This window comes from Pecten maximus, chromosome 18 (genome assembly GCF_902652985.1).
Source record: "Pecten maximus chromosome 18, xPecMax1.1, whole genome shotgun sequence".
In the NCBI taxonomy this organism is placed as follows: domain Eukaryota; kingdom Metazoa; phylum Mollusca; class Bivalvia; order Pectinida; family Pectinidae; genus Pecten; species Pecten maximus.
In genome coordinates this window covers 10,020,192-10,037,281 of record NC_047032.1, presented here as the reverse complement: position 1 = coordinate 10,037,281, position 17,090 = coordinate 10,020,192, and the positions used below count along the sequence as shown (strand labels likewise).

Genomic DNA, 17,090 nt, shown 5'->3' with positions numbered 1-17,090 from the left:
GCTTTAGTTCAGATTTTGATAGAATAAAAAAACAGCGGATTTTCTTTGTGCTGCCTATCATCAGGTAGAGATTTACATTGGTAATGATGACGGGGCGAAGGGGGTGCTGAGAAATGAATAGTCTATGGACAAGCTGCACAATTGATTTATTTCCAAGTGATGTGCAGACATGGACTAACATTTCTCTAGGGTCCTTCACCTGAAAATCTACAACAAAGCCCTGGAGACAATCTCTTTGTGAGCTTTAGAAAATCTGTTACAATATTAATTCAAATAAATCTCTCCATCTTTTCATTGAAAAAAAGTTTAATATTCCAGGAACTTGCTATTTTTGTTGAAAATTTCAATTAGAAAATAATCCCGTTGATTTAAATAGAAAATTTTCAATATAGAAAGCAGAACAGGTATTAAAAGTAAAACTGTATCTAAAAATACTGCTGTGGTATTGATGTCCCTCAGTCACAGACCAAAGATAGAAGAAAATCTATGTTTATTTTATGACTGTCTTGTTAAATTATAACTCATAATGAATGCATTTTTTTTTAATCTTCAATATTGTTATGATATATACACAGGGATTTTGATTGTTCACCAACTTTTGTTATCAAGCTCAACTCTTAAAACGAATTCAATGTAATTTCTGTACAGAAATTTTTAAGAAATTAAAATTAATCTTTGAGAAATTTGAAAAATGTACAGAAATTTTTAATAAATTAAATATTAATTTTTTAAAATTTGAGAAGTGTAATCACAGAGATCAAGGTAAAGACATTGTGTCACCATTATCTGCGAAGTATGTGAAAGCATATTTGGATACAGAGGGAGCCGCGACAGCTCAGTCAATTAAAGCGCCAGCCATGTAACCTCAGGTAGAGGTTTGAGGTACCTACGTGGTTCAACACTCCCTACCCTTGTTGGTTTGTGTTTCTCTGGAAGCTTAGAAATGGACCAGTCTGCGCTGTCGTTGTCGTGTCCTTGGGCAAGACACTTAACCCTAACTGTTCTGGATAGCATGTGACGGGCCTCCTGTATGTTGTTCAGTGAGGTAGTCACCAACTACTACAAGGGGACACACCACAATATGGCCTTGGCTGTTCACAGGGCGATAAACCCGGCAAAGAAACAAACAAACCTAGGATATTATTGATGAATTATGTATTTGAGTTAATTTTATATCGGCCAATATCTATTGCAGGTAACTTTGTCACAGAATTAGGATAATTACCTCTTTTCTATTTTTATTTCTGTAGAATTTTATGAGGTTATGGTCTGTCCTTCATTTACTCCTTACAGACCCTTATCTGAATAGGGGACAAAAATTTGGAGGGGGGGGGGGGGGGGGGGGGGGGGATGTATATGTATATGCACCAGTCCCCTCCCCATAAGGGTACTTAGGCCTACTACATAACGTTCTCCGGCTTTATCCTGAAGGGTTTTCCTGTAGAGAGAAACTGTGATAAATATGCTCAAATATTTAATAGTCTAACATAGTTGTGAGACTTCACAGCAATATGGCAGAAAATTATGCTTTTTTGACTCTTCAGTTGTGAAGATTAGTTGCGAAAGGTCTACATATTTTTTTAATTGTAAGTGTTAACTTCTAAGGAAGTAGATCTATGTAGGAGTTTTATGTGTTTAAGGATCTGGATTTATCAGCAACGACTCCGTTATCAGTAGCACCGATAGATTTAAGAGCGTTTGGCGAACTTTGAGACATTTAGGATTACTTTTTGTACCTGACTTTTTTCTTATGATTTTAAATGCTTTTACTGTGTCGGAGACTTTTATCAAATTCCTCATACAAAGATGACAAGGAGGATGGGGGAATTAGCAGCTATTACACCAAATTTGTTAGACCGTGTTTACTTTGACCCTTTTTCTTTAGATTAGTTTCTGCATGTGGTGAGGTTTTATCAAAAGCTGACTTAACAGCAAGTTAAGTAAATCAGAAAATTAGCCATGATTACGTTAAGTTTGGTAGTTGTATTTTGATTACAGCATTGCTGTAACCTGTACAATGATCATTCGAAGGAGTGTCAGCTTGAAATGTGATAGTTTTACTATAATAACAAGTACGTTTGTTAAAATTTAATATTTTCAAAGTAGGCCCTATTTATGACTGGTGTTTGGAAAGAGTGTTTTGATTTTTGATTGGTCTGTAAGATTTGACCAAACAACAGTTTCTTTATATAAAATCGTTTTCCATTGTGGTGAGCAGTTGGACTGAAGGAGGCTGACGATGCATGGAGAAGAATGTATAGAATTAGATACAGCTCATTTAATCTTAGCATACCAAGCATCAGAAGTAAATGAAATATAAAAATCGGTATTAGGTTTTGAGCAAGATGAAAAATACATTTTTTGTGTTATTAAAAAAAAAATTAATGCAAACATATTGCCATCACCTTTTTAATCGCAATTCAAATATTTGCGATAAGACAAAAATAGTTCAAATGTTTCCTCATCTACCACCAATCTTTAAAATACCATAGAAACAGGATATTGTCTCAATCCTCTCCTACCCAGTAACCTGGATACACCCCTCCTACCCAGTAACCTGGATACACCCCTCCTACACAGTAATCTGGATACTCCCCTCCTACCAGGTAACCTGGATACACCCCTCCTACCCAGTAACCTTGATACTCCTCTCCTACACAGTAATCTGGATATTCCCCTCCTACACAGTAATCTGGATACACCCCTCCTACCCAGTAATCTGGATACTCCCCTCCTACCCAGTAACCTGGATACTCCCCTCCTACCCAGTAACCTGGATACACCCCTCCTACCCAGTAACCTGGATACTCCCCTCCTACACAGTAACCTTGATACTCCCCTCCTACCCAGTAACCTTGATACTCCCCTCCTACCCAGTAACCTGGATACTCCTCTCCTACCCAGTAACCTGGATACTCCCCTCCTACACAGTAACCTTGATACTCCCCTCCTACCCAGTAACCTGGATACTCCCCTCCTACCCAGTAACCTTGATACTCCCCTCCTACCCAGTAACCTGGATACTCCCCTCCTACCAAGTAATCTGGATACACCCCTCCTACCCAGTAACCTTGATACTCCCCTCCTACCCAGTAATCTGGATACACCCCTCCTACCCAGTAATCTGGATACTCCCCTCCTACCCAGTAACCGGGATACTCCCCTCCTACCAAGTAATCTGGATACACCCCTCCTACCCAGTAATCTGGATACTCCCCTCCTACCCAGTAACCTGGATACTCCCCTCCTACCCAGTAACCTGCATACTCCCCTCCTATCCAGTAACCTGGATACTCCCCTCCTACTAGATAATCTTGAAACTCTAAAAAAAAGTACAATCAAATTTAAAATTATTGACTGAAAATTTTGAGGAATTAATTTCCTGCATGAGTAAATAAATCACATCGCTTAGAAGATTTAGAAAGAAAAAAAAAGGAGGATTATTGAATTTTTTCTATAGGTCACAATGTCTATGTATATCCTGGGGGAATGAAGTTATTAGGTGGGGCGCTCAGCGTAAAAATGCTAAATGAATTTTGTCTGGTAATGAAAAATTCAACTCACCCCCCAACTTGAAAAGGAGATCAGAGGATGTTGGTACGAGGGATAAATACTTGACATAAGACATAAATAAATCTGGTATGGCACCTTGTAATGTGGGGATTAGGAAGCAAGACATGAGAAGGAGCTACATTTTATCACCAATGTGTTTTATTTAACATTAGACGCAACAGACGGTTTTCACTTCAGATGTTAATGATAGATTAATTAATACAGTGATCAGCAGTATTAGTCTAAATCGGTGATATCGGCAAGACTGTTTCTGAAATTTCTAATATCATTCAACGTGTCTTTGGAGAGTTACAGCCGTAATTCAAAACATAACTCAATATATCAATTTTGCTTTTTTTTATATTTAAAATATGTTTGTCATTTAACATAGTTTTACATTTTTCCTGCCTTTGTAGTATAAAGCTCATTGGATGAGATAAATTACAGCTCCTGTGAATCTAGGATTTATCCTTCAAATTTAATGTCGGATCTTGAATCTATTCCAAATGTATTGGAAGTAAAACAAAATCTGATTTAGGGACTATTTTCATGTGAAGATGGAAAAAATGTATCAGGCGTTGCAAACTGGAACACTATGTGATAAAAGAATAGGAAAAGTGATAGTAAACAAGGTAATATCTCGTTAGATAACGATGAATGGTCGTTAGGGTTAGTTATATAATTAACAGAAGATTAACAGAAAGGTTTGTGATATAATTAACAGAAGATTAACAGAACGAGATTACCAGCCGGCCGACGTGATTTACATATATATATAGAATCTATACACATTCATTATTTTACAACAATTTCGAAACAAGTTACATCAACTTATGTTAATCACGCTTGTTGGCCCGGATGGAAGTGCATTAAGGGTTTTACTGTGGGAGGAAACTGGAGTATCCGGGGAAAACCCACGTAGTCTGGCAGCTTAAGATATTGATAATATTGAATAGCATAGGTAAAATCCATGTCAAGCTTTAAACTTTTTAAAGAAGGTAAAAAAATTGTTTTAACATGCAGGTGCAGAACATGTCAGTTGATATGTGTGAGCAGGATTCTGTTTACAGGGCAGTGAACACCTGGCCGTTATTTTGTGCTCGTGGACCTTGACAATTGATGCAGGGCCAACACAAATCTGTTACAAATCTTGTATAGAGATATCCAAAGAAAAAAAACAGTGATCTATCTTACTATATTGTAGAGAAGATCCTAAAAAAATGATGATCTTTTTTTATATTGTAGAGATTTTCCTCACAAAAATTTAGTATAATGTGTATTGAATGTGTTAAGGAGAGTTTGAACACGTAATTGGGATTCTTACTGGTAACTAAGACAACAATACATTTTTTGTACATCATTAAGTAACAAATGCATGATGTTCATCATTTAGTAACAAATACTTGATGTTCATCATTTAGTCATGAATACTTGATGTTCATTTAGTCATGAATACTTGATGTTCATCATATAGTCACGAATACTTGATGTTCATCATTTAGCAACAAATATTTGATGTTCATCATTTAGTCACAAATACTTGATGTTCATCATTTAGCAACAAATATTTGATGTTCATCATTTAGTCACAAATACTTGATGTTCATCATTTAGTCATGAATACTTGATGTTCATCATTTAGTCACGAATACTTGATGTTCATCATTTAGTAATGAATACATGATGTTCATCATTTAGTTACAAATACTTGTTCATCATTTAGTTACAAATACTTGATGTTCATCATTTAGCAACAAATACATGATGTTCATCATTTAGTCACGAATACTTGATGTTCATCATTTAGTCACGAATACTTGATGTTCATCATTTAGTCACGAATACTTGATGTTCATCATTTAGTAATGAATACATGATGTTCATCATTTAGTAATGAATACATGATGTTCATCATTTAGTAATGAAAACTTGATGTTCATCATTTAGTCATGAATACTTGATGTTCATCATTTAGTAACAAATACTTGTTCATCATTTAGTAACAAATACTTGATGTTCATCATTTAGTTACAAATACTTGATGTTCATCATTTAGCAACAAATACTTGATGTTCCATCATTTAGCAACAAATACTTGATGTTCATCATTTAGCAACAAATACTTGATGTTCATCGTTTAGTAAAGAATGAAGGGTGTTTATCATTTAGTAATGAATACTTGATGTTCATCATTTAGTAAAGAATGAAGGGTGTTCATCATTTAGTAACAATGTTTGTTTGTCATTTGCCATGGTAACGGGGGACATTACAGCTTATAACTTCCAATGCAGGGGAATCTAAGCCTTCCACAGACTACCTGACATCTGTTAGGGGACAATATATGCCTAAATAAGTTATAGAGGAAATCCAATTGTCTGGTGAATGATCACACTGTTAAAGGGTGGATACTTTGTGATTAAGTAAGGGTGTTCATTTTGCACACACTATTAAGAGATCATATTTAAGGACTTTGACTAAAGCATGTTTTTCCTGGGTATCTTGGAGAAAAACCAATTGACCAAATTGGAAAAAGATTTATATGGAAATTATATGTTTAAAAATTACTTAACTAATAACTGTTTTTAATGATGTGTAAATTCTAGCTGTATACATGATGGCATACACAACAGATTTTACCTTTGACGGTCCTTTCTTATCCATTTTGTGTTATATTTGCAGTTTATTTTTCTGTATTTTTAAGATTTTAATATTATGGACACAAGTAGAAATAAACGGTTATGTTTGGGAAAATAAATCTAAAATGCATTGGAAATGGGGTTGCTTTGCTCACCCAGTTATATAGGCAGCATATCCTCTTATACATTCAATATCCCTGCTGGGTTAATGTCTGTGGTGAAACAAATATCCTGGCTCGTTATTAGAAAGGTTTTAATATTGTTAAATTACTCAAATTTTTTGTTTTTTTTCGTGTTTTTGTAAACAAATAATTTGATTATTGTTATGTATTGACTAGTGTAATGTGCCTGTAATTTTCTGCCGTTTCTATGTATTGACTTGTATAATTTGCTTGTTATTTTCCGCCGTTTCTGTTGTCTGTAGACATTACATACTGTATATTGTGTTACGTGGGTATAGTTTATGAATTTGTTTCCTGGTTGAGGTTTGTGCTTCTTGCCAAGTAATGTGATGCCTGTGAGTTCTGCATTTCTTCCAAACTAATTATGAAATTAAAATCTCCATACTTTGGCACAAGTAGTAAAGTTAAGCCTAGCATGATGTATTTGTGATTTTAAAGTATAAAATTTAATTATATCGTCTGAATTCTAAAAACCCTTTTTCTAAACCTATTTCATAGATTCTTCTCCATTGAACTCCCATCTTACCTCTTCTGAAATTCTCCAGTCCCGGCTGTTTGATCACGGAATGATTTGATCATTTTCTGTATCCCAAGCTAATAACTGGTATATTCTTTTTACTGAATTCAAATTTAATTTAAACATGTATATTTTGGATCAAATCAGCGGTGTATAACATTGAAATTTGATGTTTTAAAATTAAACCATAGACATTTTTAAAAGAAAAAGCAAGATTTGTTTGCTTATGGATCCAAATATTTTTCCCGAGTTCTCATCGATAAAATATAATAAAATACCAGTATTTTTATTTCACCTGAGCCTTCGTTTTTATACAAAGTAAAATTTATAACAGAACAGGATATAAATATCAGGTGTAAATGTTTGGTACAAAATTCTCTGAATTATGTATATATTATAGTAAACTTAGATAAATGTGGTTGTATATATTATAGTAAACTTTGATAAATGTGGATGTATATATTATAGTAAACTTTGATAAATATGGATGTATATATTATAGTAAACTTAGATAAATGTGGATGTATATATTAAAGTAAACTTTGATAAATGTGGATGTATATATTACAGAGGAGCCCACTTATTTGCCTATCGGTTATTTGAATATCCCGTTTATTTGCATAAAATTCTCAGGTCCCGATTTTCTTCTTCTTTATCTTTGTATTTTAATCCCGTGTATTTGCATCGACTAAAACACTGACTCCCGCTTATATGCATATAAAAATTCCAAAAAATCGAAAAATTTTAATTGATTTTAGGGTATTTTTGTGATTTTCCCGTAATAAAAGTTTTAAGAAAAGTGTTTTAACTTACATATTGATTCGACACGATGTACAACGTTATCTAATCATTGGTTCCCACTTCGTCAAAACAGGTTATGTTCGATGCATCGATATCGACATTTAGTTATTATCCAGACCATATCAGTAGCATTGTGAAGAAGAATTACTGAATAAAATATTTATATGCCTCATCTTTTGATGAGATTTGTTTATTTATTATAGCATCGATCCAAACCTGTGTTCTGTGCACTTGAACACTCGCTGAGGCAGGTTGCGATCGCCATGATTGTTTACTAGGCGCGTTGCATTGTGGGGGCATATGTGTAATGAACGACAACTCTTTGTGTGTGTGTGTGCGCCATTTTCCAGAACAAACCCAAACGACAATACACATCTCACGGTCATTTAAGACAGTCTATTGCTTAAGCAGTTCATCATCTATGATCAAACAACTAATATACTCATAGCAGGAACAGAACGCATCTCGCGACGATAATGAATGTTAATTGAAACGATCACATTGTACATCGTAGTGCCAACCCACGCGTGTATGACCGATATCGGACCCACAGACTCGGAGTGACAAGTAGTAAACGATGAAGTATATGCAAATATTTGTACATTTACAAAGAATAACAACCCATTTATTTCGTATTTACTCTTATATTTTAAATAATGTTTTTTTAATTATATTTTTAATGCAAATAACGTAAACAATCATATAGCGCCCGTTTTGAGTACCTACCTGACGATCTACATAGTGTATAAGAGGGGCCTAAACCCAACTCCGCCTATACGAATACTCCGGTTATTTGCATATTTTGTCATGGAAAAAGGGCTATGCAAATAAGCGGGTTGCTCTGTATATTAAACTTTGATAAATGTGGATGTATATATTAAAGTAAACTTTGATAAATGTGGATGTATATATTAAAGTAAACTTTGATAAATGTGGATGTATATATTAAAGTAAACTTTGATAAATGTGGATGTATATATTAAAGTAAACTTAGATAAATATGGATGTATATATTAAAGTAAACTTTGATAAATGTGGATGTATATATTAAAGTAAACTTTGATAAATGTGGATGTATATATTATAGTAAACTTAGATAAATATGGATGTATATATTAAAGTAAACTTTGATAAATGTGGATGTATATATTAAAGTAAACTTTGATAAATGTGGATGTATATATTATATTAAACTTTGATAAATGTGGATGTATATATTAAAGTAAACTTTGATAAATGTGGATGTATATATTAAAGTAAACTTTGATAAATGTGGATGTATATATTAAAGTAAACTTTGATAAATGTGGATGTATATATTATAGTAAACTTAGATAAATATGGATGTATATATTAAAGTAAACTTAGATAAATGTGGATGTATATATTAAAGTAAACTTTGATAAATGTGGATGTATATATTATATTAAACTTTGATAAATGTGGATGTATATATTAAAGTAAACTTTGATAAATGTGGATGTATATATTAAAGTAAACTTAGATAAATATGGATGTATATATTATAGTAAACTTTGATAAATGTGGATGTATATATTAAAGTAAACTTTGATAAATGTGGATGTATATATTAAAGTAAACTTTGATAAATGTGGATGTATATATTATAGTAAACTTAGATAAATATGGATGTATATATTAAAGTAAACTTTGATAAATGTGTGACTACTATTTCTCACATACTTCACAGGGTTATCCCGCAGTTGCCAGGGAATAGATAAATCAATTTCACACAGGGGGGTAAAGACAACCGGCACGCGCTATATGACACTGCTAACAATAACGTAATGTCATCATTTTACGTTGAGTAACCATGTTGTAAATGATGACGTCATTAATTTTGATGCACATTCCATGGAGCATTGCAGATGACGCGATGAAAAACTTTTATAAAAACTTGGATTTGCTTGCAAGTACGTGAGAAAAATAATCAAACATGGGTCTGTTCCGCGAACAAGGATATCTCAACCCTTGTATAAGACTTCGGCTGACTGACTGGCCAGACTCTTACACATGGGTTGAGATATCCATGTTCACAGAACAGACCCATGTTAGGTATTATTAATGCATAGCGAATTAATCCAAAGGTAATAGGTGACAGGCCGTCTCCTAATTCAGTCTCACTGTTTCAAAATTGTGAAATTGACACAGCTTATGTCACTTATCAAAAAGTTGTGATTACCTACATGGTTTATGATGAATATGCAATATTCCCTTTTCAACGGATTATTCGTCTTCTTTACATGTCAAGTTCAAAATAGTGCCGTCAAAAAACTTCTTCAAGACACTAATTGATATAAGATTGATGTGTAGTACTGATGTGGTGTATATGCCATGCAAGCATCTGAATGACCATGGTCCATAAACTTATGCAACAGAAAAAATTCTTTTGCTGACATCATGATCAGGCAAGTCACCTAATACGGACATCTATGATGTCTTGGTGACAGGAATTGTGGCTGATTGTCGCCTATACCAGGAAGTCACTTAATTCAGTTATATTATGTATTAAGATGCATTGGACAAACTAAAATGCAGTCATTTAATACAGGAAGTCTCTCGGTTAATGCCAGTCTTCACTGGTGGGTGTAGATGTTTTCCCTGATCTGTCCTTTCATAGCCGTATAGCATAGAGAAGCAAAAATAATATTAACTATTGAAATTAGAACTATCGAACCTCTTTGTAATTTACCGTAATTTAAGATGAAAATGATATGAGCAACAGGAAGTTAAACTCCTGATTTGATGCAGTGTGGGATACATTGAGATGATATATACGCACTTTCAAATATACTCATTTCCAAAAACATTTTGAAGTACTTAAACATATCCTATTACAGTTTACAGTCATCAATTTTATAGGGTTTTAAGTTTTTTGGCAAACTTAGAAACATTTGAACATTTCACTGGGTACAGTTGTTGTGATTTGAAGGTTACTATGGCGAACAGTAGAAGAAAACCCTTAACATTTATCATGTCACTCCTTCGGGAATTAAAACGACCCGGTATATCTCAAATCAGGATTGGATCTAACAGAGATCTGTCCACTGGTGGCGAAAAAACATCACTCAGAGGGATGTAAAATTAAAGTCTTACCAAACAGCCATAATTTGCAAGATAACATTTCATCTTTTCACGACTCAATTTGTTGCAAGATTTAGTTTTTAAACCTTCGTAAATATTGGCATTTTATTTTGCTATGTTAAACGCAGTGCTGACTCTGACTAGGGTAATCGTGAGGGATATCATTTCAGCGGGAAAAAAAGATTACCGTACACATAGGAACGTGATGGGGATAAAACGTGGATTACTTCTTATCGAAATCATTCCTAGGGGTTTAGAGGGGGATTTGTAATCTCTTTTGCCGAAGAGTTCAGATGTAAAAGGGATTAAGCTAGTAGAAATGTGTAACAATCCATTTCTTTGTATGTTTTTTTCATGTGGAAAAGTGCATATTGTTGAAATGGTTCGGAGTAAACAGTTTGTAGGATTGTGGTGTTACATAAGTCGAACTGTAATAATGGTAAAACTTCCAACACAACTGGGTAGTACTGTCTTGACATTCTCTGAAATGATCCCTTAACCAAGATAGCTTTTATTCTGTCATACATATTTTTGCGTAGCACCCAACCAAACATCAGTTGGATATGGCCTTATTTAGATAGGTCAAGCTTTGGTCCTCTTCCACTCAACTTAGGATACGGATAAAAGTGTAAAGTTTTAGGTCGAACAAGACCAGAGTTCTTCACATCTTCAGACAAAATGTATGTTTTAATATAATTTATTTCATTCCTGATGTTCAGAAGTGGTTCTGACATCCTAAATGATATAAATTTTAATTAACCTAATCAGTGCCAAGCGGAAATATTCAACTGAGGCTCACTTCAACAGATGCATTAAGAATTACGCACTGAGAAAAATACGATAATTGATGAAGTAGGAATCAAAAACTGATTCCGTAATATAAGTTTAAGGATGAAGAAACTAAGCACCTAGAATTAGAAATTATTCGCTCAAATTATGTGAAAAAGCATGAGAACCGTCAAATGACATATGGAAAACATAGAATTATGGGATAGAAGTACTCGAATAATTACTGGCAAGATGTTTGTTACGGTGAGTTTAGGTATCTGGAGGAGTAGTAAAGTCAGATTGGAGTTAAATTGTCACTTATATGAAGCGGTTTGTACCCCACATTGCCCCGGTATCTCATACATCGATCTGTTAATGGAAAAAATCTATTGGAAGGTTTGCTTACGGTTAGGGAGGAAACAGAGGAAGATCATGCCTGTGTGTGGTTTTGTAGAAAGCTAGATTTTAAAAAAGATTATTTTTTTTAATGTTTTTAGGTTTTTCTTGTTTGAAGAAGTTAATTAATTGTAAAGTTTATTAGCAATGGTCTTGTCATTTAATTATGCCAGGAAGTTGATTATTGTCGTATTAAAATATATTAATTATGATAAAATAAACCTTTTTCCTGGTGTCAAGCTATAATAATATGCGTGATGCCTACTTCTATTACCAGATTTTTTGCTTAAAGGTTTTATACAATTTTGTCATTTATGATTATGTCAGATTAGTAACAAAAAATTGATGGAATCTGTACATTTAGGAATTATCTTTATTTTAAAACAGTTTATATCTCAAGTAGTTCAGAGAATCATATTAAACAGCAGCAGATAACTTATGATAAAACAAATCTATTTCTGAAATCACCATAATCATCATAACTGACATCGGCAAAAATACTAAAGAAAAAACAATGTAAATTATATGATTTAAAAGTTATACAAAAATACTGACTTGTATACTGTATTACGTACAACATGGTTCAATTAATTTGACACAATTACCATCGACTTTCATAAGAACTTTTTTTTTTAAATACCCAATTTAATGGGCACAGATTTTAATATGAGAATTAATGACTTGAAACTAAAGGCCATATTTTGTGATATTCTGGAAGTTATAAAAGTAATGTAATTTAGATAGGAATCAATAAATCTAGTTTTCACTGTATTGTTTACATTTAAGGAATGAAATTTATTTTTTCAACATTCATAAGGTCATAATAACATTGACTTTTGGACAGACATATTCCATGAATCGCATTAAATCAAAATTCTAATTAAAAAATATTGTTTGATTTCTTACTTAAGAAATTGTTATTCATTTAATTGTTTAGGAGCTAGCAATTCTTTCAGTGTTTAATTACACACTGTGATGAGGCTAATTAATGTACAATTTCACCAATGCTTTCAAGCATACTGAATGTGAATATTACTCATTAGTTCTCTGTTTTGATGGATTTGTCTAATTACATTTTGATAGAGATTTGTCTAATTACAATTTGATAGAGATTTGTCTAATTACAATTTGATAGAGATTCGTCTAATTACAATTTGATAGAGATTTGTCTAATTACAATTTGATAGAGATTTGTCTAACTACATTTTGATAGAGATTTGTCTAATTACAATTTGATAGAGATTTGTCTAATTACATTTTGATATAGATTTGTCTAATTACATTTTGATAGAGATTTGTCTAATTACATTTTGATAGAGACTAGTTTAATTACATTTTGATAGAGATTTGTCTAATTACATTTTGATAGAGATTTGTCTAATTACATTTTGATAGAGACTAGTTTAATTACATTTTGATAGAGATTTGTCTAATTACATTTTGATAGAGATATTTGTCTAATTACATTTTGATAGAGATATTTGTCTAATTACATTTTGATAGAGATTTGTCTAATTACATTTTGATAGAGATTTGTCTAATTACATTTTGATAGAGATTTGTCTAATTAAATTTTTGATAGTGATTGTGATCTTGCAATAATAGTTCATTTTTCAGGGAAAAAAGAGTAGTTGTCTGAAGTATTTTGCAATCTTGATATTTTCCAGGTACAAAGTCTTTACCCGTGCATTGTATCATAGAACAAACAACAGGAGCTGTAAACTTTGACAGCCCCGAGTGTGGCTCCAACAGTTCAGTGGAGCTGGATTCGTATGCAATACTTCCCAGTACGACCCTTTTCGGTGAAGTTGTGAGGACCGCACTCATCAAACTCGGATACAATGCCACCGAGGCCATTAGTGCTAAAGGTAACTGCTATATTGAGCTAAAGTTTTAATTTGTAGGGCTTCAATCTTGTGTTCGATGCATTAGTCATTGATATCTACTACAGAGTTCATTGGATTTTTATTTTGTCTTTCATTTCAAGCTTAGAATATTTACCAAAAGAAAACCACTGAAAGACAAATGTAGTCGATAAGAATTTAAGATTTTTTCGTTGTTTGATCAATAATAAATCGTACAATTGCATAAAAGTTGATTCTGAAGCATTTTGTTGATTTCTCTGATTCAGAAAATTCTTTGGAGGATGATCGAAAAAAATAAATACTCACAGATACTAATTAATTTATGTATTTGCAGTGAATAAAATTTTCCTCAGTAGATATAGTTCAGATATCGGAGTATCTATCACTGGCAATACTTAAAAAATACTGTTTCTGATATTGAACTATCCATAGAAATCCGAGGTAAAACTACTGGGCATCACAAAACCACACTGAGACTACCTTTACGGACGTTGGATCTCACACTCTCCGTATTTTATCCATAGAAATGTTTCAAACTGAAGAAACTACATGTGATAGATTATTGATTAATCATCAATAACTCTTTGACTTTAAAATTTTTCAAAAAGAGACATCTAGAAATGGAAAAAATTATAAAAATGTAGTTGACATCATTGTTTACTTTGAATGAAATTGAAAGTAAATCCAAGCGGCTGTATATTGCCGATCTGTAAATGACTGGATTTTATATACACAAGTGGAATTCAATCATCTAATTAACTGATGGGAACGGCAGACGTAACATAAGTGGTCTGGGTTTAGGCGCTCAATGGGAGAAAGCTACAGTCTTAGACATTCCTACGAAATATTGGTAAATCACAAATTTGATCACTTTTAAATTGAGTAGAAGAAACTAGAACATTAAATATTTATGAAAAATATTTGTAAATCAATGCTTTCAACATTTCCGTTATTTCTGACATTTGTGCATCAGGAAAAGCCCTTGTGTTTAAATATACATCATCTGTATGGCTAAATTTCTCTTTTGATCTGGCTATTTAATTTTGGTGGAAAGCAGGAAGATATTAAAGCACTGATGAGAAATTTTGTAATCGCCGTTTTCATCAAGCTCAGATTTTTGCCTGCGTCTTAACAGGATTGACGAGAATATTGGTAAATCGTAATTTCCATCAATGTTTTTACATTTAAACAGGTGCAGTACAAATAAAGAATTGGCGACCTTTGACCTTTGAAGTTATCACCAATGACGATAAGGCTACACTAGAGGATATCTGGGGAGAACTGACTCAGGTAGCCACGCTACGGATACGGCTCAGCAGGTAGGGGTCAACAGTTCAAGGGTCATGATTGAAGAGTCAATTGTTAACAATCCTAATTATTTCAGACAAAAAACTGCATCAAATAAAAAAAAACGTGACGAAATTATCAAATTATTTCTGAATTTTCCAAGAGAACATTTCGAAAAGTGAAATAATAAATTAAATTTAAACTTAATTCACATTTTGCTTACATAACCAAAGCATTTAAGCAGCTTCTCACAAAAATGCATAAAATTATACAGAGTATATCAGTACAGTATAATATATCTTATTCTACCATGTTTGCTATGTAACGCCAGTTTTGTTTGGTTTAAAACCATGTATTATTTTCCAATAACCCACGCTCGTGCCAATAATACACGGTCGTGAGTCACGGCTGTTACAATTTTAAATATCTAATATTCAGCCGTTTCATAAAAGTTTACTATAGCCGAGTGGGCTAATGGGTTAGTCTTTCAATATATTTTTATCACGACGCGAGTTCGAATCCTACGGAGGCCCCCCTTTTTTCTTTTTTTTATCCTTTTTTTTTTTAAATTTTCAAAATCAATGCCATATGATAGATTCTCTTGATCGTAGTACTGTATTGCCTGTATATTTCATCAACAAATAATACAATACTCAAGAAATAAATTACAAGGTTTTTCTGGGGTTTCTTTGCTGTTTTTCTATTAGAAAGAGGTCGATCTCAGAACTAAACAGTACATGGTAGAATAGAAATAATCAACTTTGACTCGTGTATTGTTGCAGGATATACAACTCGGACTCGGATATTTTGCAATTTTAATTGATAACTCAGGCCTGCGGCCTTCGTTATTAATTTAATTGCAAAATATCCTCGTCCTCGTTGTATATCCTGCAATAATACACGAATCATCGTTAATTATTTCTTAACTAACACTAGCAAAGGAAAGCAAGGTAATAACTATGCCCTAAAGATAATAGCTTATAAGGTGGATACTTCCAAACAAAGTATAGGGGCGGAGCAGGAAATAATTTCTTCCAGATTAAATTAATTAATTTTATCCATTTTGAATTTAAAAGATATAAGTACAAACTCAAACATTTTTCAGTGTGGTAATAGTGTAAAGTATCATAATGTTACTTTTGGTATGGTATAAAAATCAACAATAGCCTATTGTTGTTTTTAATTGATCGTAATTAATCTTTGTCTGAGATGTATTTTCATTAAAGTGTGACTTATTCATTGACTCTTTAATCATGATTTATTCTGCTTTTTCTTGAATTAAATTTTTTATGGGCTGTATGTTGCTTTCATTTTGTGAAAATTTATCAACAATACAACATTATTTCCGTCAAAAAAATTCTTATTCTCACAAATCATCCCCAAGGGAGGCAACCCTCACTGAACTAATAATGTATAGGAAAAGACTATTATATAGAATTTTTATTTCGCGATTTTTTGTTCACACTCTGACAATATCATTATGAAGAAAAGTTAATGTTTATTCTTTATTTAATTTCATCAAATCCTTTGGACCGAAATGAATGTCAACCGTTTAAAATAAAGCGTGTTTTCTCACTGTTGTGTGGATATTGTCTCTGTGTATCAGTTCAAATACCCAGTAGCTTGTAGTTCCGATTTTTAAACGATATGCGCACATTTTGGTTTGCACTTTCCAGCCAATCAAAGTTGAGCTCTACTGATGAAGTGAAGAGTAAATTACTACAACTTCTCCTCACCCAATCTCACGGGCTCCTCCTAACGTCAGGGTGTCCCATAGAAAAGGTAAGTTACCTCCCTTATATTGCCTTTATCTTCATTCTTAATCCAGCCTCCTGCTCACTTTTAGAATAAACAACACCTACTTTTGATTAAATTTGTAGGAAAAAATTGTACAAAAAATAAAATCATTATTTTTTTTATTTTTTTTTCATTGCACAGAAGTTATCGAAAGAAGAATTAAGAAATACATGCTTATAATTAC

The 17,090-nt window shown here is 32.8% G+C and overlaps 1 protein-coding gene across 1 annotated transcript in view; it reads left to right on the top strand.

Moving 5' to 3' along the window:
- The window catches only part of LOC117316729, a 66,739-nt gene that overhangs the window by 36,706 nt on the left and 12,943 nt on the right, over window positions 1-17,090 (top strand). The window contains exons 3-5 of the mRNA XM_033871484.1: window positions 13,625-13,825; window positions 15,015-15,141; window positions 16,786-16,891. Of these exons, the coding sequence (XP_033727375.1) occupies window positions 13,625-13,825; window positions 15,015-15,141; window positions 16,786-16,891 (434 nt within the window). The remainder of the gene's footprint in view (window positions 1-13,624; window positions 13,826-15,014; window positions 15,142-16,785; window positions 16,892-17,090) is intronic.